Below are 24,536 nucleotides of genomic sequence, written 5' to 3'. Positions count from 1 at the left end.
TAGAAGATAAAAATAATGACAAGCAAACACAGAGAAACAGAAATTGGATTGGTGGTTACCAGAGGGGAAGGGGGGAGGAAGGATGGTACAAGGGGTGATTAGGCACATGTGTGTGGTGATGGATTCTAATCAGTCTTTGGATGATGAACATGATGTAATCTACACAGAAATTGAATATAATGATGTATACCTGAAATTTATATAGTTATAAACCAATGTTACTGCAATAAGAAAAATAAAAATAAAAACATTATCATACCAGAATCTCTGTATTCAGATTTCTTTTCCTCATCTTATAGAAATTCCTGAAGCTGAATACCTGTTTTTCACCCAAAAGATGCTTTCCATTGGCTACCTTCTGTTTTATCATAAAATAGGATTGGATGTCAAGTCTGTCTCACCACACACACCAAAGGAATAGCAATATATTACTTACATGTACTTTCTGCAGAAAGCAGGGCAAGGGTAAGTGGGTTGGGGTGGCTCATGCAAGGGAGAATGGCTTGAGCCTTTAAGGTGTATAGGGGGAGAGGAGCAGGTTTTCAAGGTTTGACCCTCCTACCTGATGGCACAAAAAGAAAACGGGCATGTGTCAGCCTTCCTGACTTCTTTATCCATTGTCACAGTGTGGGCCACACAGGGTGAGCAGGTATCTAAAGCTGATGAAGACTCAGATATTAACAGAGAGGTCAGTGTCTTCATTAAAGTTCACTCCTGAGGCTCATTGACTGAAGGATGACATGTCTCATTACATGAATCCGAATATTAATTGAAAAGCCATGAGAAAAGCACAAGAAATTATAGTTAGGATCACAAAGCCTCAAAAAATCTTTGACTCCAGTCATCCCGGTATGTTGGAGAGATCCAGGAAAGTGTGTCAGTGTGGTTCCAGAAATCTGTTCAAATATTTTAGTAATGCTACTGTTTATATTAATTTGTTGTCTCATTTGTCGTGTTCTTGGTGGCACCTTGCTGGTATAGCCTGCCCACATGCAGCAAGCAGCCCTTTTAGGGAACAAAGCTCTGCCTGGCTAGTTAATAAATAGTCCAAACCCCAAGTAGTCAGCAGCTACCATGGCTGCCAGGGGGTTTTCCTTTGGGTAAAACATCTCAAACATTAGCTGTCTGCTGCATGCATTTTGAGTGTTTGGGACATTTCTTAATTGGCATTGAGGATGTGTTTGTTGAATGACATCATGTGTGCCCAGGTCAGAACCAGTGACTCCCAGGACAATGAGCACGTAGGAGCAAATGATAGGAAAACAGCACATTTGTGTGGAATGGACCTGAGTTTGAGAGAGAACACCCAGAATGAAATACTGACACCCAGGGCACAGGCTACAGGCGATGTTAGGAGGAGGATCTGGGAGTGGGATATGAGTGGTGGCCAGGGGGCATGATTACAGTAAACCTAAGACCTGTAGGAGTGACCGTTCTGACAGAAATGTCTAACATAGAAAGGCTCTACTTATAAGAAGCCAGTGAGCCTGACGATCAGAACAAATAAGCCCCAAAGACTGAGGATTGAATGTAATGCAAAGAGTAGGAACGGCTATTAGAAGAAAGTAAGGTGTGTCTAAGTAAGACATTAGCCATCCCAAGAGGACTGCAGCCTGAGTCATAAGAAAGGTACACGATCTACTGAATACCTTTTTCAAGACTCCAGTGTTTTATATTTTGTGACATTTGTTGATAAAATCAATAATTTCTAGAGCATCTTTGTGAGTTCTTGATTCTGGCTTCAGGAGCATCACATATGACAGGAGTAATTTGTGTATAAAAGGTTCTACCGTGGTCTGAGCATAGCAAGCAGCCCAGCAGAGGGGGTGAGCAGCCCAACAAAGTCTATCTGCCATCAGCTGTAGGGACCCCTCCTTCCCAAAGACTTAATGTGCATGGATTCTATTACCTGTGACACGTTTTTTTCGTATCAGGTGCATTGGTCAGTCACTAAGTTGTCCAGGGTAGAGGAGGGAAGTCTCTAGAATTCTGCCTAGACCTTTGGGCTAGAGACCTCTTACTGGTTCCATATCACAGGGGCCCATGGGCAGAGATAAATGCCATCAGGTCTGAGTTATCAGTATGTGTCTCAGACATTCAAGTGGACTTATAGCCCTGAACAAGGAAATGAGCCTCTGCAGACTGAGGTGTAACATGTGCAGAGAAAGGAGTGACTTTGATTTGTACTTGGGTATGTGAGGCAAGGTATCTCAGAGTTCTTTATGGCAAAGGGGGTGACCTTGGGTAAGGAGGTGTTGCTGTTGGTAGGATGAGACAGCTAAATCATTGGCAATGGCCAAAGGATCAGTAAAAATGTGCAAATGAGTGTGATTCTTGCCCAGGAAATTGTCTATAGCCAGCATGATTACCTGGAATTTGACTCATCAGTCTGATCCAATCCATGATCAGAGCTGGCCTGTTTGATCTGGGGAAGAACACAGCAACTCTGCAGTGGACCCATCAGGTATCAGGCGTGGTGGTGCACACTGTGCATAACGTATAAGAACTCCCTGGTCATTCATGTGCCCCCACGTCACACCTGAAGTGGCCAATCTTTCTAAAAAGGAGGTGACCTCCTCCAGAATGCATTACATCAATCACAGAAGAGGGGAACACACTCCCCTCTGTAGATGTGATATGCCAGCAGGGTCATTTTTGGCTCTATGCTGTAAGTACCCATATCTCTTCAATGAGGCGGCCTCTGGTTAGCAGGCCAGAGGGGTCCTGCATTTAAGACCCAAGGCAAATGGGAAGCTGGCTGTGGAGGATCATCAACTCAGGCCCTGGGAGGGCCTCCATTTACAAAGACTCTGTCAGTTGCCATCGGTGGCTTCTCTAACTGAGTGCAGTACTGGAGGAGAATAGTTTGGGTACAAGAATGCCTTGGGCGATTCATGTCCAGCAGGGTAGGTTTGGCGACTCTCGGATGCATCATGGAGGCTGCTGAAGCCTCTATGGTAAGTGGATGTGGGGAGACACTCCTGGAGTGACTGTTATTTTGACAAATTCTAGAGCCATTTGTTTCCCCGTTCAAAGTCAGTCACTTGTAAGTGCTGTGTGAATAAGGAAGCAAGCAGATCTGATAAATATGTGACAGCTGGATGGCTGTGACTGACAGAATGTGCCCATGACATGGGTCCTACCACTGCTTCTGTCACCTTCTCAGCTCACAGGCCCCTTGTGTTGCCTCAGAGAAATTTTGCAGAGTGGGACGTGTTAATTTCTAAACATGTCTGCAAGTAAGCAGGCACAGAGTAGGCGTGAGTTGGGAAATGAAGGGCTGGAAATGATCTATGGGTAATAATGGAAAGAAATGATGCTAAAGCACATGAGTGAGGATGTTCCCAGATAGGTCCCACTTAGGAGACAGCTTTTGTTTCAGAACCACAGAATTTCCCAAGACACGTCCACAGAACCTGATTTAAACTCAAAGATTCTGGGAGCCCTGTCACTTCACTCCTGTTATGAGTATGAGCTGAGGGCAGGTGCAACCCTAGGGGGTGTTTCCTCAATTAAGACAGGGTTGCCAGAAACGCCTGTTGAGGACTGAGTCCTTCTTCTCAGCCCTTCAATTCTCCTAAGAAGGATCCCAGTACTAGAAAGAAGTGTTGAATGCATAAAAACCAAGGATCAGGAGAGTTCAACATTCTCCTAACATATGAAAGTGATTCTGTTACTCATTTCCTATTAATTATATAAATATATAATATTTTAAGTATAGTTGTAGATTTTCACAAATGTATATTAATCTTGCCATCAAAAGATGGAAAAAAGGCCATCACTGAAAAGAACAGTCCTGTGGTGCCCATTGAAACGACACCCCTGAAACAGGTAAGTTAACACTAAAAAAATTGGGAAAAATTAATAATTTGTTTTGCTCCTTTATTAAATCTTGACGCTGTGACTGCTGTTTCTCACTTTCCCACACCATGTGCTGGACATCTAAGCACATGGAAAGGAAACCTGTGATCAGCTACCTGGGCTCGGGGGCTTTGTGGATCATTGAAATTAAAGACTTCCAGCCACTCCTGTGATGAAAAGATGTTGAAAATTTCCCATTTCTCCCTGTATACTAAATTAGGATGTTACTCAAAATGAAATCCTCTCTCTGCAGCTCACTCAATTATTCCTTGGCTGACTGCCTCTAAACACAGTGGACTTGCATAGATGTCACTCTACTCATAGAATTCACTCAGGATGAGCCAGAACAGTGTAGATGAAGGCAACTGTCTCTCTAAGTGGGAGGAACTCCATGGTTTGATGGGGTGTGTGTTGCACACAGTCTGTACAGCAGCAACATGAAAATGCCAAAGATTACAACATTTTAAATATTTAAAGGAAAAATAAAAATCCTCTCAAATGACATTAAACACAAAAAGATACCACAAATATCTGTGGCTGAAATCAGTAGGAAGTCTCCAGTCCCAGATAACAATGATGATGGCATCCTCCCTCACTCCTACCCTCATAGAAAAGATACATACACACCTGAGCCTCCCTATTAGCTCAATGCTATTTTTTACTTTCCTTCAAAGCTCTTATTTCCACCTTATAAGACAAGGGCTTATCATTTATAAATCATCTCTTTATCCACAAACACATAAGCACCAGGACTGCAAGAACTTGTTTGTTTTATGCCACTATATCCAAATCCTACTGTGCCTTATTTGTGCTAAGTTGGGTACAGACTCTACAGTGCACGGCAGGTGAGGGATGCTGAAACACTAGCATCAAGAGCACAGTCGCTGAGAAAGAAAGGAAGGATTGGCACAGTGGTCCTGTCTCTCTCCCTTGTCTCCTCTCACAATTTACCTAAACTCATAGGCCTCAGTTAAGTCATAAGGAAGATATTAAAAATATTATGTAATCTACTAAGAAGTTAATTTATCTATGCTAACTGACATACTTTATGGTAAACAGTGTCTAATACACCAGAGAAAATACATCATGTTTTGACTGTAAGTAGGAAAGGCAAAGCTGTTCCAGAGGACCAGGAGCTGGCTGCATCCACTGCAAGGCCAAGTCTTACCCTGCTGAAGAGAAAAATGTCACATCCTTCATCAAAGGTACACAGTTACTAAGACGAAACTCAAAGCATTTTGTAGCCATATCAGTAAAAATTGTAAAAGATAAAATTCTAAGCCATAAAGATGACTGATAGTCCCTTCTTTTTACAAAAATGACTGACTGGAACTTCTGACAAATTATTTTTAGCTCCACTACATTGATTCTGCCTTCTAGAAGACAATAATTAGGATTACCGGACAGAGAATTAAGTTGACCTCCTCACATCATTCAACACGGAAAGTGGCCTGCCTCCTTGAACAGCAATCACACCCACAAACACAGGCCACAATCTTGTAAGCAGTCCTTCTGAGCACCCTGCTGCTGTCAGACCTCATAGTCCCCTATGGTCTGTGTCATTCTTTACAGACTTCATTACACAGTGCTCTTTGCCTACAGGTGCAATCCTGCAGGTCTCTGGCAAGAGGACACTGAAAAAACCATGAGTTTTAAGTGAAGAATGAAAATTAGTTTCATGACAAAATTTGTAGCTGTAAAGAATAAAAAATACAGTTTGCCTCAGGAAAAACGATCTGAATTTGTAAGCACATGATAGAATTGACTCATAACGTATGTTTAAATGAAGAAAACTGCAAAATGTATCTGAAAATCCATAATTAAAATGGATTTTAATATTTTCTCTGAAGAAATGAAAACCACAATATTTATTAGCACACAATGGATTAGAATAGTTGACAAAATAATCAATGAAACAACTACAGAAGTCTTCATTTCACCAAGAAATGGACATATGTTTAATGACATACATTCAAACATTACTGAAAACATATTGAGAGAATACATTCAGCTACAAGTAACAGGAAACACACACAGCATCTTCCTGACATGAGAGAGGTGACTGTTCTCACGCAGAAGAACTGGGTCAAGGCAGCACAAGGCAGCAGAGAAACAAACTCGCAGGTCTTTCCTTTTATGCCCCATTGTAGATATTGCAGTGAATCAGGAAAACATGCTGACTGGCACTATTAACAGCATAAGGTGTTTCCTATACAACTAGACATCACCCAGAGAAGAGGGGAACCAGAGAACACTCCCAACCACAAAGGTCTGGATTAGTCTCCTGGTGGACACAAGAGGCCTTACAGAAAAATCCTAACTCTAATGGATCTTTGATGTGAAACTTGTGAAAACATCAGTGGAAAATACATCTGTAAGAAAACGGAAATCAAACAGTTGGTGGTGGTTTTCAAGATACTCTTGACTAGAAGGGCAAGAAAATGGGCTGGAAAGTGGTTTCCTTGAGGCTCCTACGTAACTGTCTCTCTCCCTGTGTGGTGGCTCCAAAATCTGACTAACACCTTGTTTGCTTCTGCCTTTGAAACCTCATGCATTGGTTTTTTTTTTTTTTGAGGAAGATTAGCCCTGAGCTAACATCTGCCGCCAATCCTCCTCTTTTTGCTGAGGAAGACTGGCCCTGAGATAACATCCGTGCCCATCTTCCTCTGCTCTATATGTGGGACGCCTGCCACAGCCTGGCTTGACAAGTGGTGCCATGTCGGCACCCGGAATGTGAACCTGCAAACCCCAGGCCACTGAAGCGGAACATGCAAACTTAACCGCTGCGCCACTGGGCCAGCGCCAGGGGATGCATTCTTAAAGATCTAGTTCTTCATATTACCCTCACTGACATAACACAATAGAGTGATATGCCCAGCTCTAGATTTTCTTGCCCTCTCACAGGCCTCTACTTAATTCAAAGCCTCTTCACCAAATACCAGTCAGAAGGAAGGACAAAGAGCAAAGGCCCAAATATGAAAACAAGAATTCCCAGGAAACTATACTCTTTGATAAACTTGCCACACATAAAAATTTGTTTCAACTGTTTAATAGTATGGAAAATAAAAACAGGCTCCTATACCCATCAGCCTGAAAATAGAGCTTTCTCTAAGAAAGGTCTGATACATACAGTGGATGAGGCATATCCAGGAACCGCAATACAAGGCCAGTAAGAAAATCTCAACAAATACAAACTGTCATTTTTCAATGATGCCTTAATAGAACAATTAAAACCTTATGAAAAAATTAAACAGAAAATATTAACTGATAAAGGAAAAACCACCACCTATTAATTTTTATGTACTATTGATGAAGGATGACATGCAGAATTCTCTCACCTCAATATTCATTTCTGAAAGTAATTAATAGAAATCCAAAATCCAATCTGGAATTTGAGAAGGAGCCTTGGTAAACAATATATTTACGACTTTTATGACAACTTTTTCAAGCTGAAAGTTTTCTAGAACATTATCGACAAGTTAATTTCCATCAACCTTTCTCATAAGACTTAAATTTATTATTTCTTTCTGGTGGGAGTTTCACATAGAAGAATGTGGGCCAATTGAAGTCTTTCCCACACTTTACATTCAAGAGGTTTTTATTAAGTGAGTCCTTTCATGCCTTCAGAAAGAACTGGGATGACAAAAGCTTTCCTACATTCTTTACATTTATATGATTTTTATTCTAGTGTGCCATCTCACATATCCTCAAAACTTTTCATGAGAAATAAAGGCTTTGCCACTTTCCTGACATTTATAGGGTTTCTCTCCAGTATGAATTCTTTCATGTCTTCGAAGATATCTGAGAGAAATGAAGGCTTTTCCACATTCCTTACAATCATAGGGTTTTTCTCCTGTATGAGTTCTTTCATGTATTCGAAGAGAACTGGAAGAAGTGAATGCTTTACTGCATTTTTTACACTCATAGGGGTTTTTGCCAGTATGAGCGCTTTCATGTTTTCGAAGAGAACTGGTATAACTGAAGGCTTCCCCACATTCCTTACACTCATAGGGTTTCTCCCCAGTGTGATTTCTTTCATGTATTTGGAAACCTCGAAGAGAAACAAAAGCCTTACCACATTCCTTACATACATAGGGTGTCTCTCCTGTGTGAATTCTTTTGTGCATTTTTAAGGAACTGTAATCACTGAAAGCTTTCCCACATTCTTCACATTTATACGGTTTCTCTCCAGTGTGCACTCTCATGTGTCTTCGAAAGTCTGTGTGACAAATGAAGGCTTTCCCACATTCCTGACATGCATAAGGTTTCTCTCCAGTATGAGTTATTTCATGTCGTTGAACAGAACTAGAACAACTGAAGGCTTTACCACATGTTTTACATTCATAGGGTTTCTCTCCAGTGTGAGTCCTTTCATGTCGTTGAACAGAACTGGAACGACTGAAGGCTTTACCACATGTTTTACATTCATACACTTTCTCTCTATTGTGACTCCTTCCATGCAGTTGAAAGGCACTGGGAGAAAAGAATGCTTTCTCACATTCCTTACATTTATAAGGTCCATCTCCACCGTGAGTGACCATGTGTGCTTCAAGCTTTGTGAGAGTTAAACAATCTTTCCCACATTCCTTACATTCATAGGATTTCCCTTTAGTATGAATTCTTTCATGTCTTCGAAGAGAACCGGAAGAAGTGAATGCTTTACTACATTTTTTACATTCATAGGGTTTCTCTCCAGTGTGAGTTCTTTCATGTCTTTGAAGAGAACTGGGACAAGTGAAGGCTTTACTACACTTTTTACATTTATAGGGTTTCTCTCCAGTATGAGTTCTTTCGTGTACGTGAACATTACTGGAAAATTTGAAGGCTTTACCACATATTTTACATTCATAGGGTTTCTCTCCAGTGTGACTCCTTTCATGTATTCGAAATGCACTGGGATAAATGAATACTTTCCCACATTCCTTACATTTATAGGGTTTCTCTACAGTGTGACTTCTTTCATGTATCTGAAGTAAACGGGAACAACTAAGGGTTTTCCCACATTCCTTACATTTACAGGTTTTCACTCCATTGTGAATTCTTTCATGTGTTTCAAAAAATTGGAGATAACAGAAGGTTTTTCCACAGTACTTACATTTATATGGCTTCTTTCCACATTTTTTATACTCACATGGTTTGCGTCCAGTGTGACATTTGATGTGCCTATGAAAGGATGAATGACGCATGAAGACTTTTCCACATGCACTGCATTCATGTGGTTTCACTCCAGTAGTTTTCTTGTTCAGATTGAGATTTGGAATAAGGCTCAAGTTTTCTCCACGTTGACTACCCTCTTCACTTTCACAGAGTCTCTCTATCGTATGACTTCTGTAAAAGACAAGAAGAACATTACTGCTGACTTCTTTATTAATGATTTTATATTTATTATTATGATTTATAGAAAAAACGTAGGTTTTCTGCCTTGTCTGAATTGCCTGAAATTGAACATACTGAATGCTCTGCAAGAAGACTTCACCTTTGCTACTGTCAAAACAGTGATATTCAAGAGTGATGGCAGCATTATGCTGGAGTGAGCTCTTCCCTTAGACGCTCCCTCCTCACATACAAAGAAAAGGACATTCATAAACCAACAGAAGACATTCACACAACACAAAAGACGTCTGAGAGACCCACACAGCCATATGTCTGAAGGCGAAAGTGTTGGACACCCCCAGGGCAAGTGGAAGTGGGTAAGGGGATATCCTTTCCCTCCTAAACAACAGCGACTGGGGCATGGGACCACATGAGGCTCTGGAAAAAGAGGGGGGAGAGGTAGCTCTCCGCAGGAACACCTTCACTTTCCAAGTTCCCTCAAAGCCTCTGGGAAGGCCCCACACAGAGGTGGCTAAGCTATTGTGGCAGCATCTTCATCAAGCCAAAACCCTAGGAGCAGATAGCAAGGGCACAGCAAGAATGACCCTGGGATCACACAGGAAAAAGCAAGCGGCCCTCCCCCCACCCAGTGCTCTGGCTCAGGTGGTCAACCAGAGCACTCATGCACAGGTTAGAAAAGCAGCAGCGTCAGCAACCTAGCTGGCAATCACAGACAGGACCTCAGCACAGATTCCGAAGACAGGCACAGACACCAACTGTCACAGGGGGCTCAAAATACAGAGCTCTTGACTCCCACCCCAATGGCAACAGGTGGAAGCTGTGACCAGATACTGTCACTATGCTAAGGCACAAATCCACGCCATCAAATAATATGAATAAATAAATTAATAGGCCAGAAGGAAAATGACAAGCACTCAGAAATCAATCCTGAAGTCACAGAAATTTATTATCTAACTGACAGAGAATTCAAAATAGCTACCATTAAAAAGAAAATGAGTTACAAGACAATACAGATAGTTCAATGAAATCAGGAGATAAATTAAAGAAGAAAGGGAATTCTTCAAAAAAGAGATTGAACCTATAAAGAAAAACAAATCAGAAGTGTTGGAAATGAAAAATACAGTGAACCAGATAAAGAAAAACCTGAACTCCCTGAATAACAGAGCTGATATTTTGGAGGACAGAAGGAGCAGTCCAGAGGATAGAAATAGAAATGCTTCAAATGGAGGAGAGAGAAATAAGACTAAAAAGAAACAAAGAAATTCTCTGAGAAATATCTGTCTCAATTGGGAATGCAACACAATGATAATACGAATTCCAGAGGAAAAAGAGAGCAGCAAGCTTGTTCAAACAAATAATAGCTGAGAACGTCCAAAACCTGGGGAAGGAGCTGGAAATACAAGCAAAAGAAGCTAATGGAACACAAAATTACATCAATGTAAAAAGACCTTCTCCAAGGCATATAGTAGTAAAGCTGGTCAAGGTCAATGACGAAGAAAGAATATTAAGGGCAGCAAGGCAGAAGAAAATAACTTACAAAGGAACTCCTATCAGGCTTTCAGCAGGTTTCTCAGCAGAAACATTACAGGCTAGGAGAGAGTGGAATGATATATTCAAAATAATGAAAGACAAAAACTTTCAGCCAAGAATATTCTATCCAGTGAAAATTTCCTTCAGATATGATGGAGAAACAAAATCTCTCCCAGACAAACAAAAGCTAAGGGAATTCATTGCCATAAGACCGCCCCCCTCCCCCCACCCCACACACACAAAATGCTGAAGAAGGCGCTCACCCTGAAAAAAAGAAAGAGTTTACAAAGCCTTGAGAAAGGAGATAAATAGGCAGACAAAATCAGAAAATTGCAGCTCTGTATCAGAACAAGTTAGCAAACACTTAATTACAACATTAAAGATAAAGGGAAGGAAAACAAAAAATAAATATAATCTCATCATTTTAACCACAAACTCACAAGACAAGATGGAATAAGTTGTGACAACAATAATTTAGAAGGGGAAGAGGAAAGGGACATAGTCAGCTTGGTCTAAGGAAATAGGCTATCAGAAAAAAGACTTCTCATCTACAAGTGTTTTTATAGAAATCACATGGTAACCACTAAACAAATAATTAGAACAGAGACATAAACAATAAATAAAGAGTAAACTGAGAAAAACATCATAGAGAACTACCAAACTGAACTGATAGTCTGAAATACCTGAGACGAGAAACAAGAGAAATACAGAACAACCAGAAAATGAGAGATAAAGTAGCAGCATCAAACCCTCATATATCAATAATCAGTCTAAATGCAAATGGATTGAATTCTCCAATGAAAAGACACAGAGTGCCGGGATGGATTAAAAATCAAGACCCAACAATATGCTGCCTCCAGGAAACACATCTCAGCTCCAATGACAAATACAGGCTCAGAGTGAAGGGATGGAAGATGATACTCCAAGCTAATGGCAAATAAAAGAAAGGTGTTGCCATGCTTATATCAGACAAACTAGACTTCTAGACAAAACAGGCAATGAGAGCCAAAGAGGGGCAGTATATAATGATAAAAGGGACACTCCACCAAGAAGACAGAACACATAAACATATATGCACCCAACAGAGGAGCACTAAAGTACACAAAGCAACTATTAACAGACCTAAAAGGAGATATTAACAATAACACAATAATAGTAGAGGACCTTAACACCACACTTATGTCAATGGATAGATCATCCAAACAGAAAGTCAACAAAAAAATAGTGGATTTAAATGAAAAAGTAGACCAGATCAACTTAACATATAGAGAACACCCCATCCAAAAACAGAATACACATTCATCTCAAGCGCACATGGAACATTCTCAAGGATAGATCATACGTTGGGAAACAAGGCAAGCCTCAATAAATTTAAGAAGATTGAAATCATATCAAGCATTTTTTCCAACTGTAATGCTATGAAACTAGAAATCAACCACAAGAAAAAGCTGGGATAGTGACAAATATGTGGAGACTAAACAACATGCTACTGAACAACCAATGCATCACTGGAGAAATTAAAGGAGAAATCAAAAAATTTCTGGAGACAAATGAAAATGAAAATACACCATACCAACTCATATGGGATGCAGCAAAAGCAGTCCTAAGAGGGAAATTCACAGCAATACAGGCCCACCTTAACAAACAAGAAAAGTCTCAAATAAGCAACATTAAACAACACCTAACACAATTAGAAAAAGAAGAAAGCCCAAAGTCAGCAGAAGGAGGATATAATAAAAACTAGAGCAGAAATAAATGAAATTGAACAACAACAAAAACAGCAGAAAGGATCAATGAAACAAGGAGTTGGTTCTTTGAGAAGACAAACAAAATTGACAAACCCTTAGCTAGACTCACTAAGAAAAAAAGAGAGAAGGCTCAAATAAATAAAACTAGAAATCAAAGAGGAGAAACTACAAGAGATACCATAGAAAGACAAAGGATTATAAGAGAATACTATGAAAAACTATATGCCAACAAATTGGACAACCTAGAAGAAACTGATAAATTCTTAGACTCATACAACCTCCCAAAACTAAAGCACACAGAAAGAGAGAATCGGAATAGACCAATCACAAGTAAAGAGATTGAAACAGTAATCCAAAACCTCCCAAAAAATACAAACCCAGGATCAGTTTGCTTCTCTGGAGAATTCTACCAAACATTCAAAGAAGATTTAATACCTGTCCTTCTCAAACTATTCCAAAACAATGAAGAAAATGGAATATTTCCTAACACATTTTACAAAGCCAACATCACCCTCATCCCAAAGCCAGACAAGGACAAAACAAAGAAGGAAAATTATAGGCAAATACTGCTGATGCACATAGATGCAAAAATCATCAACAAAATATTGGCAAATCAAATACAGCAATACATTAAAAAGATCACACATCATGATCAAATGGGATTTATACTAGGTACGCAGGGATGGTTCAACATCCACAAATCAATCAATGTGGTACACAACATTAACAAAATGAGGAATAAAAACCACAGGACCATCTCAATAGGTGTGGGAAAAGCATTTGCCAAGATCCAACATCCATTTATGATAAAAACTCTCAATAAAATGGGTATAGAAGGAAAGTACCTCAACATAATCAAGGCTATAAATGACAAACCCACAGCCAACATCATACTCAACAGGGAAAAACTGTCACCACTCTTACTCAACATAGTACTGGAGGTTTTGGCCAGAGCAATAAGATAAGAAAAAGAAATAAAAGGAATTCAAATTGGCAAGGAAGAAGTGAAACTCTCGTTGTTTGCAGATGACATGATTTTATACATAGAAAACCGTAAAAAATCCATTGGAAAACTATTAGAAATAATCAAGAACTACAGCAAACTTGCAGGGTACAAAATCAACCCACAAAAATCAGCTGCATTTCTACATTCTAGCAATGAACTAACAGAAAAAGAACTCAAAATACAATCCCATTTACAATCGCAACAAAAATAATAAAATACCTAGGAATAAATTTAACTATTGAGGTGAAAGACCTAAACAATGAAAACTATAAGATGTTATTGAAAGAACTCCATGATGACATAAAGAAATGGAAAGATATTCCACGCAACATGGATTGGAAGAATAAATATAGTTAAAATGTCCATACTACCTAAAGTAATCTACAGATTCAGTGCAATCCCACTCAGAATCCCAATGACAATCTTCATGGAAATAGTACAAAGAATCCTAAAATTCATATGGGGAACAAAAGACCCCCAAATAGCTACAGCAATCCTGAGATAAAAGAACAAAGCTAGCGGCATCACAATCCCTGACTTCCAAACATATTACAAAGCTAAAGTGATCAAAACAGCATGGTACTGGTACAAAAAAAACAGGCACAGAGATCAATGGGGAACAGAATTGAAAGCCCAGAAATAAAACCACACATCTATGGACAGCTAATCTTTGACAAAGAAACTAAGAACATACAATGGAGAAAGGAAAGTCTCTTCAATAAATGGTGTTGGGAAAACTGGTCAGCCACATGCAAAGGAATGAAAGTAGACCATTATCTTTCACCACATACAAAAATTAACTCAAGATGGATCAAAGACTCGAAGGTAAGACTCTAAAACCATAAAACTCCTAGAAGAAAATACAGGCACTACACTCTTTGACATCAGTCTTAGAAGGATCTTTTCAAATACCATGTCTACTCAGGTGAGGGAAACAAAAGAAAAAATTTAACAAGTGGGACTTCATCAGACTAAGGAGCTTCTGCAAGGCAAAGGAAACCAGGAACAAAATGAAAAGACAACCCACGAACTGGGAGAAAATATTTGCAAATCATATACCCAACAGGGGATTAATAGCTAAAATAAAGAAAGAACTGACAGAACTCAACAAAAAAACAAACAACCTGATCAAAAAATGGGCAGGTGTGAAAAGAAACTAGAATCAAAACAAAGAGACAACGCACCAATTGGGAGAAAATATTTGCAAATCACATATCTGACAAGGAGTTAATCTCCATAATATGTAAGGAACTCACAGAACTGAACAATAAAAAAACAAATAGCCCAATCAAAAAATGGGCAGAGGATATGAACAGACATTTCTCCAAGGAAGATATACAGATGGCCAATAAACACATGAAAGATGCTCAGCATCACTAATCATCATGGAAACGCAAATCGAAACTACACTAAGATACCACCTTACGCCTGTTAAAATGGCTATAATCAATAAGACTAAAAATAACAAATATTGGAGAGGGTGTGGAGAGAAGGGAACCCTCACACACTGCTGGTGGGAATGCAAACTGTGCAGCCACTATGGAAAACAGCATGCAGATTTCTCAAAAAATGAAAAATAGAACTACCATATGACCCAGCTATCCCACTACTGGGTATCTACCCAAACAATTTGAAATCAACAATCCAAAGTAACATAAGCACCTCTATGTTCACTGCAGCACTATTCACAATAGCCAAGATGTGGAAGCAACCCAAGTGCCCACCGACTGATGTTTGGATAAAAAAGATGTGGTATATATATATATACAGAATGGAAAACTACTCAGCCATAAAAAAGACAAAATCGTCCCATTCACAACAACATGGGGGGACCTTGAGGGTATTATGTTAAGTGAAATAAGCCAGACAGAGAAAGACAAACACTGTATGACTCCACTCATATGTTGAAGATAAACACACACACGGACAGAGAGAATAGTTTAGTGGTTACCAGAAAGGCAGGCGGTTGGGAGGTGAGAGTAAGGGGTGAAGGGTGAAGGGGAACATTTATATGGTGACTGACAAATAATAATGTATAATTGAAATTTCACAATGTTATAAACTATTATGATCTCAATAAAATAAAAAAAAGTGATATTCATATAGAGTTTATTGTTTCCAAGTGAACTGTTTTGCAAACCTTGAACTATGTCACATTTAAGAAAGTATATTTCCTGAAAATTTTCTAATAATAATTAAACTTGAAGCAGGGATTATTTGTTCTGTTTGCTACTTTTAAAAATTTCATAACATGCCAGGATTCTCACCTGAGACACTGCTTTCTACTGTGAGTGTGACTCACCTTAGTTTTCTCCCCTGGGTTTTGTACCAATCTTCAATGTCACGATCTTCCCATTGTTCTCCTAAAAGGCAAACCCAGAAAAAAATAATTCCAAAATATTAGAAATTATAGAAAAATTATTAGATTCTAGGTCCATGAAGAGCTGTGACCACGTCTAGTCTATTTACCAACATCCTCCCTTTCCACATTCCACATTTGGAACAACACTGATGGGCAGGAAAGACTTGTTCTCTAATTGACTAAGGGAAGGAATGTCCTCAATCTTACCTACTGACGCCAGGTTCCTCAAGGTTTCCCACATTTCATCTCTGTAGAGTTTCTTCTGTGAAGGTTCCAGTAAAGCCCACTCCTCTGGGGTGAAGATCACAGCCACATCCTCAATGGTCACTGAGTCCTAAAAGACCACATACATGTGTAGAGGAGGATGCATAAGACTGACGGCACTGGGGATCTACACTCCGTTAGTAGGGAGGTTACATATGATTCTTCTGCAAACATTTATTCTATGTCATGATCATAAAAAACTCATTGTTTTCCTGTACACACTTCATCCTCAACTTAACAGCATTATGAATACATGGAAATTATTTACACATTTTTGCTGTGGTCACATTTCATCTTATTTCTCTCTGATGGCAGGGTCCAGAGCAAATTGGGAAATGCTATACATATGAACCAAATATTATCATTTTAAGACTGATTCCTCGTGAGGAATATTCTTATATCTTCTTCCTGATTACCCACCATTTACAGCACTCCATGAGGCAGAGGGCCAAATCTGCATGACATTTCAGTGAATAAAAACACAGTGAAGAACGGGAAGGTTACTCTTCTATTCCCATCACAAACATGAGAGTCCAGGTGGCCCGGAAAAATTAAACTTTTATCAAGGTCCAGCTGGCTATACTGTCAAGACGTACTTCAGGCCCTTATAAGTAATGAGAGGCAGCTGCCTGAATGTAAATATTCTTGCGGGGAAGCATAGCTTTTAACTTGTGTAATATTTATCACAGACTCTGCTCTTCCTCTCTCTCTCTCTATGACTTGATGGGGCTAGAAAGTCATTTGGAACTTAGAGTTCAGACATAGGAAGAAGGCATGACAACTTAGACCATACAATCTGTACACTCATGTGCCTCGAGGCTCCAGCCAATCTTTAGAACATAGAGTGAGATAATAACGTGCCGGAAGAGCTCTTTCCAGGCCAACCCTAACAGTGGACCCTGGGCCTTGCTGTGCCTGAGGAACAGGTGAAGAGCCGCAGATTGCAAGTGAGTTCACCGAAGTCCACAATGATTTCATGTTGAACATTAAACATGAAAACACCAAAAATGCACGCCCAATAATAGCATCTTCACAGTGGACAAAAATCAAAGACAAAGAAATATATCAAAGGAAGCCAGAGGGGAAAACACACCTTAGGTATAGAGAAACAAAGACTGGCATTCAACTGGACTTGTTTTCAGAAACCATGCAAGCAAGAACAGAGTGGAGAGAAATGTTTAATGTTTTGTAACTTAAAAACCACCTCCTAGAATTCTCTGTCAAGCAAATTTATCCTTCAAAAATAAGGAAAAATAAAAACAGACAAAAAGTGAGGAAATTTTTCATTAGTATTCCTACTTTGAATGAAACACTCAAAAATTTATCAGGAAAAATGTAAATGGTAAAGGTGGAGATTTAAAAAAGGAATAAATAAATGTAAAACTTTTTATATTTATTATAATTAACATAAGAGTTTAACACTAAAGGAAGCTGGCATAGGTATAAGAATTTCAGACAATACAGATTTCAAACCAAAGAAAGCCCAGAGATAAAGAGAGGCATTACATAATGATCAAGGGGTCCATTCTCAAGAGGGCACAGCCATCCTTGATGTGTATGTGCATGACAACAGAGGAGCAAAACACGGAAGACAAGAGCTGATACAACACAAGGAAAAATAGATAAATCCACTACTATAGCTGTACACTTCAACACTCCTTTATCACAAACTATAAATTCCAGCAGGCAGAAAATGAGGAAGGACAGAGTTTAACTGAACAGCACTCTACAAGTGGATTTCATTGTAATCTATGGAATACTTAATGTAACAAAAACAGAGTACACATTCTTCTCAAGTTCACATGAAACATTCACCAAGACAGAACATATTCTGGGACCTAAAACACATCTTAACAAATTTGACAGAAAGCATACAAAATATGCTCTTAGACTGCACAGGCATTAATCTAGAAATCAATAACAGCAAAATAGTTGGAAAAGCCCCAAATATATGGAGATTCAAAAACACACTTCTAAATAATAAATGGGATTAAACAAGAAGTCTCAAGGGAAATAAAAAATTATTCTAGACTAAATGAAATAAAAACACAACACACCAAAGGGTCTTGCACGCAGCAAAAACAGTGCCCGGAGGGAAATTTATGCAACCAAACGAATACACCGGAAAAAACAAGGATTTACAATCAACAATGTAAGCATCTACCTTAGAAAACAATAAAAAGAAGACCAAATTAAACCCAAAGCAAGCACAATATACGAAATAATAAAAATTAAGAAAAAATTAACATAATTGTGGGAAATCAATGGAGAAAAAGTTTTTAAAAAGCTGATTTCTTGACAAGACCAATAAAATGGATAAACCTCTAGTGACAATAACTAAGAAAAGACGGAACACAGAAATTACTAATATCAGAAAGGAAAGGAGGGGGAAATGAAAATTTTTTAATTTATGAAATCCAAAATCCACTTATGATAACAAACTAGTAATAGAGGGGAACTTTTGCTTCTTGAGAAAGATCTTCACAAATCCTGTAGCTAAATTCATAACATTTGTTCTGTAGGACATGACTGTCTCTGTGAAACATCTGAAAGAATCTACAAAAATACAGATAACTCTTGGAATTAATAAGACAGAATAGTAAGACTGAAGCATAATCCTTACAGACCCACACAAATATAATTAACTGGTCTTTGACAAAGGAGAAAAGGCAATTCAAAAGGAAAGTCTTTTAAACAAACAGTGTTGGACATAATGGAAATCCACCCGCAAACACACATGCACACAAAACATGCAGACTCAGGCTTGACACCTTTCACAAATTTTAACTCAAAACAGATTATTATAGATCTAAATTTAAAATGCAAAAGTAATAAACTCGTAGAAGATACCAGAGGAGAAAATCTAGGTTATTTCGGGTTTGGTGATGAATTTTTAAATACAACACCAAAAGTAAGGTCCATAAAAGAAAAAAATGGTAATTTCATTTCATTAAAATGAAAAACTGCTCTGAGAAAGATACTGTTAAAAGAATGAAAAGATAAGTCACAGAGGAGGAGAAAATTTTTGCAAAACATGTGCCTGATAAATGACTGGTATCCAAAATATCTAAAGAACTCTTAAGACAACAGTAAGAAGAAAAACAACCCAATTACAAATGGGCAAAAGATCTGAACAGACAGCTCACCAAAGAAGACAGACAGGTGGGAAAAGCAAAATGACAACATGCTCCACATCAAATGTCACTGGGAAACTGCAAATAAAACAACAATGAAGTATCACTGCTTATTAATGGCTAAAATTCAAAACACTCAGAACATCAAATATTGGTGAAGACGTGAAGCTACAGGTAATCATCATTCATTGCTGGTGGGAATGGAATTTGGCAGGCCTACAATGGAAGACAGGAACTTTCTTTCAAAGCAAAATATACTCTTACTATGTATAGTAAGATCCAGCAATCACCCTCTTTGGTATTTTTCCAAATGAGTTGAAACCCTATGTTCACATAAAAACCTGTACATGAATATTTGTAGGTGCTTTAGTTATAATTATCAACAGAGCTAAGCAAGATGTCCTTCAGTAAGTCGATCAGACAAGTGGTGCATCCATACAATGAAATACTGTTCCGTGATAAACAGAAATGAGGAATCAAGCCACGAAAACACATGCAGGAACCTTAAAAGTACATTGCTAAGGGAAAGCAGCCAATGTGACACAGTTATATACTGTATGATCCCAAGTATACGATGTTCTAGAAAAGACAAAAGCATGAGCCAGTTGAAAGATCTCCAGATGTGAAGGATTTGGGGGTTGGAGGGAGGGATGAATCGACAGGTGAGCACAGAGGGCTTTGAAGGGAGCAAAACTATACTCTATGATACAGAAATAATAAATATGTTATTGTACATTTGCCAAAACCCAGAGATCATATAACAAAGACCTATACAAGTGTACCATTTTTTACCTTTTATACAGCAAAAGTTTTACCATAACTTTCTATGTTTAGATACACAAATACTTACCATTGTTATAACTGCCTGCAGCATTCAGTACAGTAACATGCTGTACAGGTGTGTAGCCTAGAAGCAACAGGCCACACCATAGAGCCGACGTGTGTAGGCTTGTGTAAGTGCACTCTAGGATGTTCACACAGTGACGAAATAGCCTAATGATGCATTTCCCAAACATATCCTCGTGGTTAAGTGATGCAAGACTGTATCTGCTCTAGCTAGTTCCATTCGAGAATGTACTGCAGATTTTAACCAAAACCATTATGCAAAAAAGAAACTAAAATACATAAACATTGGTTAGAAAGATGTAAATGTATCTCTAATTCCACAAATCTTTTAAGAAAACTGTAATGTCCACTAAAAAACTATTAGAACTGAAAATTGAGTTAGCAAAGTGATGGAATACAAGGTCAAAATACAAATCTTGCCATTTTTGCTTTTTATTCTATCGATATCCTTTATTACATAACCGGATTTTGAGATGTTAACCCAACCGTTCATCCCTGGAACAAATCCCACTCGGTCATGGTGTGTGAGTCTCTAACATATTCCTGGATCTGCTCTGCTGCTATTTATTATACTGGCCGCACAAAATGAATCAGTGTTCTCTCCATTTTAATTTCTTAAAGAGTTTGCGAAAAATCGGTAATAAAGAATCTTTGAATGTTTCAGAGAATTCTGAGTTAAAGCCATTTAGGCTGAGCCTTTCATTGTGGGTAGCTGTTTGTTTACTAATTCAACCCCCTCACTTGTTATATTTCTATTCAGATTTTCTACTTACTCTTGATTTAGGTTCAGTAGTTTGCGTCTTTCGAGGAATTTGTCCGTTTCATCTCGGTTATCTAATTTATTGCCACACAACTGTTCACTGAATTCTTCTATAATCCTTTTTATTTCTGTAACGTCACCTGTTATATCCCTCTTTCTGATTGTATGAATTTCAATCTTCCCCCTTTTTCTCTAAATCAATCTAGCTAAAGAACTGTCATATTTGTTAATCTTTCCATAAAAACTATTTTTGGTTTCATTGATTTTCTCTGCGCTTCTTCTCTTCCTCATTCATTAATTTCTCCTCTAATTTTTATTATCTTCTTTCTCTTTGCACTGGATTTGGTACCTCAACTTTTAGGTTATTGATTAGAGATCTCTCTTTTTGCTTAGTATAGGCATTAATGGCCATAAATTTCTTTCTTTGTACTGTTTTAGATTCAGGCCATAAACTTTGACCCTTTAGGTATGAGATAATGTTCCTCATTATCTCTAGTGATATGTTTTGTTTTAAAGTTTATTTTGCTAGATATTTGTATCATGTCTCCAGCTTTGTTGTGGGTGCTATTTCCAGATGTCTATTTTCCCATCATTTACTTTGAATCTCTTTGTATCTTTGAATCTAAAGTGTGTTTCCTGTACACTGCATATATTTAGATCACAGTTTTATTTTTTAATCTGATGTGACAATGTCTTCCTCCAGTTGTGATAATGTAATCCACTCACATTTAGTGTTACTGACATAGTCGCAATTACACCTGCAATTTTACTTTTTGTTTTCTACAGTTCTCATGCTCCTTTTAGTTTCTCCTCTCCTGCTTTATGGCCTTCTATTGCAGTAAGTGCAATTTTAGCATCTTAATTTTTAAGTGACTTCACTATATTTTTGAATTTTTTTTTAGAGTTTGCTCTATTTAATATACACACCTTAATATATAAGAATGAACTTCAGGGTTTTTGGGGGGGTTTTTTGTTCTGTTTCTTCCTTTGGAGGAAGATTAGCCCTGAGCTAACATCTGCTGCCAATCCTCCTCTTTTTGATCAGGAAGACTAGCCCTTAGCTCACATCCGTGCCCATCTTCCTCTACTTTATATGTAGGACACCTACCACAGCATGGCGTGCCAAGTGGTGCCATGTCCGCACCCAGGATCCAAACTGGCGAACCCCAGAGGAACGTGCACCTTAACTGCTGCGCCACAGGGCTGGCCCCTGAACTTCAGTTTTATAGTAGCTTAATTCCAGTGATACACAGAATTTTAATCACAGATAACTATATTCCCTTTTGCCATTTTTGTGGTATTATCGTTACGCAGATTATATCTATGAATGACAACTCAATAATACATTGTTACACTCATTTCTTTTCCATCTGTACTCACTTGTTTAGCCCAACACACCTTTGCACCAACCCTTTGTGCTTTTAATGAGAAACAAATTACACAGATACTACATTTCTACATTTAATAAGCACAACAGCACATTAAATATATAGTATTTTATACAATTCCTTTGATATCAGCTAAGAGAAGAAAGGAGAAAATTGGTATTTATTCTGTCTTCCATATTTACATAATTACCTTTACTGGTGTTTTTGTTTCTTTATGTTGATATCAATTACCATCCTGGGTCACTTGCTTTGAAAGTGAAGAACTCCTTCAGTAATCTCGTAAGACAGTTGGCTATTAATAGATTTTCTCAGTTTTTCTTTATCCGAGAAAGTCTTTATTTCATCTTTACATTTTACAAGGTAGTTTTGGTGCATATAGGATTCTTGGTTAACAGGTTTTTTCTTCGTGCACTTTGAATATGTTATCCCCCTGCCTCCTGATCTTCCTTTTTGCTGCTGAGATGTCACCTGTTAATGTTACTGGGTTCTCCTGTAAAAGCTGGGTAAATTTTTCAATTGCTGTTTTTCTCCCCAGTGTATGGTTCCTACATTCCAGTATCTTTGCAGGTCTCATATTTTTGATGCAAACCAGACATCTTAGGTAATATATTATAGCAACTGTGGGTACTGGTCTTCTTCCTTCTAGGATTTTTTATTGTTATTAGCTTATTTTCTTGTTCAGTGACTGGGAGGATTAGCTTAGCTAAATCTATGTCCTCCACACAGAACGAAACCTCTGATGTAGCTCCTAGCACCGGCATGGCTTTGGGTGTGTCTACTGTCATGAGGCAGTGGCATTGGAGGGCTCTCTTGCTCCTTCACGGATACACTCCATGGTTACAGTGGATTAACTGCTGGCTGATTGCTCTACTATTTTCATCAAGGTCCTGCCTTAACTTGCTCTATCAAATACTCCAGTGAAATTCTGGCTCCTTTGTGGAGACACTTTGTGAAGTCATTGTTTGATTCGTTCTGTTGCTTGTAAGTGTCCTCTCATCAGTCTAATTCCCTGGTTCTTTCCAGAAAACTAGTCAGCCTACAGTCTAAGCTGTATCTTCATTAAATGTGGAAATCAGGGGCCGGCTCCGTGGCCGAGTGGTTGAGTTCGTGCGCTCCGCTGCAGCGGCCCAGGGTTCGGATCCTGGGCGCGGACATGGCACCGCTCATCAGGCCACATTGAGGCGGCGTCCCACATCCCACAACTAGAAGGACCTGCAACTAAGATATACAACTATGTACGGGGGGGGGGGCGCGGAATAAAGCAGAAAAAGAAAAAAAAAAGAAAAAAGGTTGGCAACAGTTGTTAGCCCAGGTGCCAATCTTATATAAAAAAAAATTGGAAATCAACTAATTGCCTTTCACCTCATTCTCTACTTTCTTGAAAGTGCCCTTAGACTTGAACATTTCATGATGTTTTGCTGGTCAACTTAATTCTTTGGGGAGGAATTAAGAGCTCCGTGTTTTACGGCTCAAGTCTGCCCTGTGTTCAGGTAAAATCTGTGTGCCAGGATTCTGGAGCTGTGGTGGGGACATGAGGAAGCCTCTCTCTGGGTGACAATCCCAATCTAGGGGCTGAGTGATCAGTGCAGTGGAAAGACAGCAGCCGGAGTCCTCTTGATTGTCTCATGTTACAGTCACCTCATGAGCTGGGGAAAGAGGGATCAGGACCCAGCATTCTCAGCACAGCATGAGCACAGCAGAGCCTCTGCACCAGGAGGAGGGGCTGGTGCAAGAAGGGGTCCCCACAATTCACATGAACCAATGAGGGACTGAAATTCAGCAACAGGTAGCTGCAGGCAGGATGGGTAATGTTGAAGTCCTGCTCCTCCTGGGGAAAAGCCCCACTTCTGGAAGCTTAGGGAGGGAGAACCTTGTCTTCTGGTTCGGGGGACAGCGCTGTGGAGAGGAGGGCTCACTTGCTGAGCTGAGAGCAGGGAGGGAGTGGACATGGTTCAAATCCCACACACTCTCCTTTCTCACTGAATTTCTATGTATTTTCTTAAATAGATTACTTCATTTGCTGTTTGCCTTTAGGACAATTTCCAGAGGCTTCGCATGGTTGTTTTAAAATAATTTCCTCCAGTTTCACTGGGGAATGTGTCTGTGGAGCTCCTCATATTATTATGTCAGCCTAGTGCACTTAATACACTGACTGTATCAGCAACCCTCTCCAGATTGACATACAATGGCACTACAGGCTGTAATATCACTTGTCATTTTATAGACAAACAGAATTGAGAAAATTAATTTTTTATGGTTGTAAAAACATATTGCACAGTTCAAAAAATTGTTTACAGGGGCTG

General features: G+C 38.9%; 1 protein-coding gene across 1 annotated transcript in view; it reads right to left on the bottom strand.

Annotated features, from left to right (window-relative positions):
• Positions 1–6,544: 6,544 nt before the first annotated feature.
• LOC124252364 (zinc finger protein 709-like) overlaps positions 6,545–24,536 on the bottom strand; it is a 35,100-nt gene continuing 17,108 nt past the window's right edge. Inside the window, exons 2-4 of the mRNA XM_046685754.1 lie at positions 16,049–16,175; positions 15,782–15,842; positions 6,545–9,189 (exon numbers count right to left, since the gene is read on the bottom strand). Coding sequence (XP_046541710.1) covers positions 7,569–9,189; positions 15,782–15,842; positions 16,049–16,175 — 1,809 coding nt within the window. The 3' untranslated portion in view covers positions 6,545–7,568. The remainder of the gene's footprint in view (positions 9,190–15,781; positions 15,843–16,048; positions 16,176–24,536) is intronic.

Source organism: Equus quagga, chromosome 14 (assembly GCF_021613505.1).
Source record: "Equus quagga isolate Etosha38 chromosome 14, UCLA_HA_Equagga_1.0, whole genome shotgun sequence".
Taxonomy (NCBI): Eukaryota; Metazoa; Chordata; class Mammalia; order Perissodactyla; family Equidae; genus Equus; species Equus quagga.
This window is presented reverse-complemented; position numbering and strand designations above follow the sequence as displayed.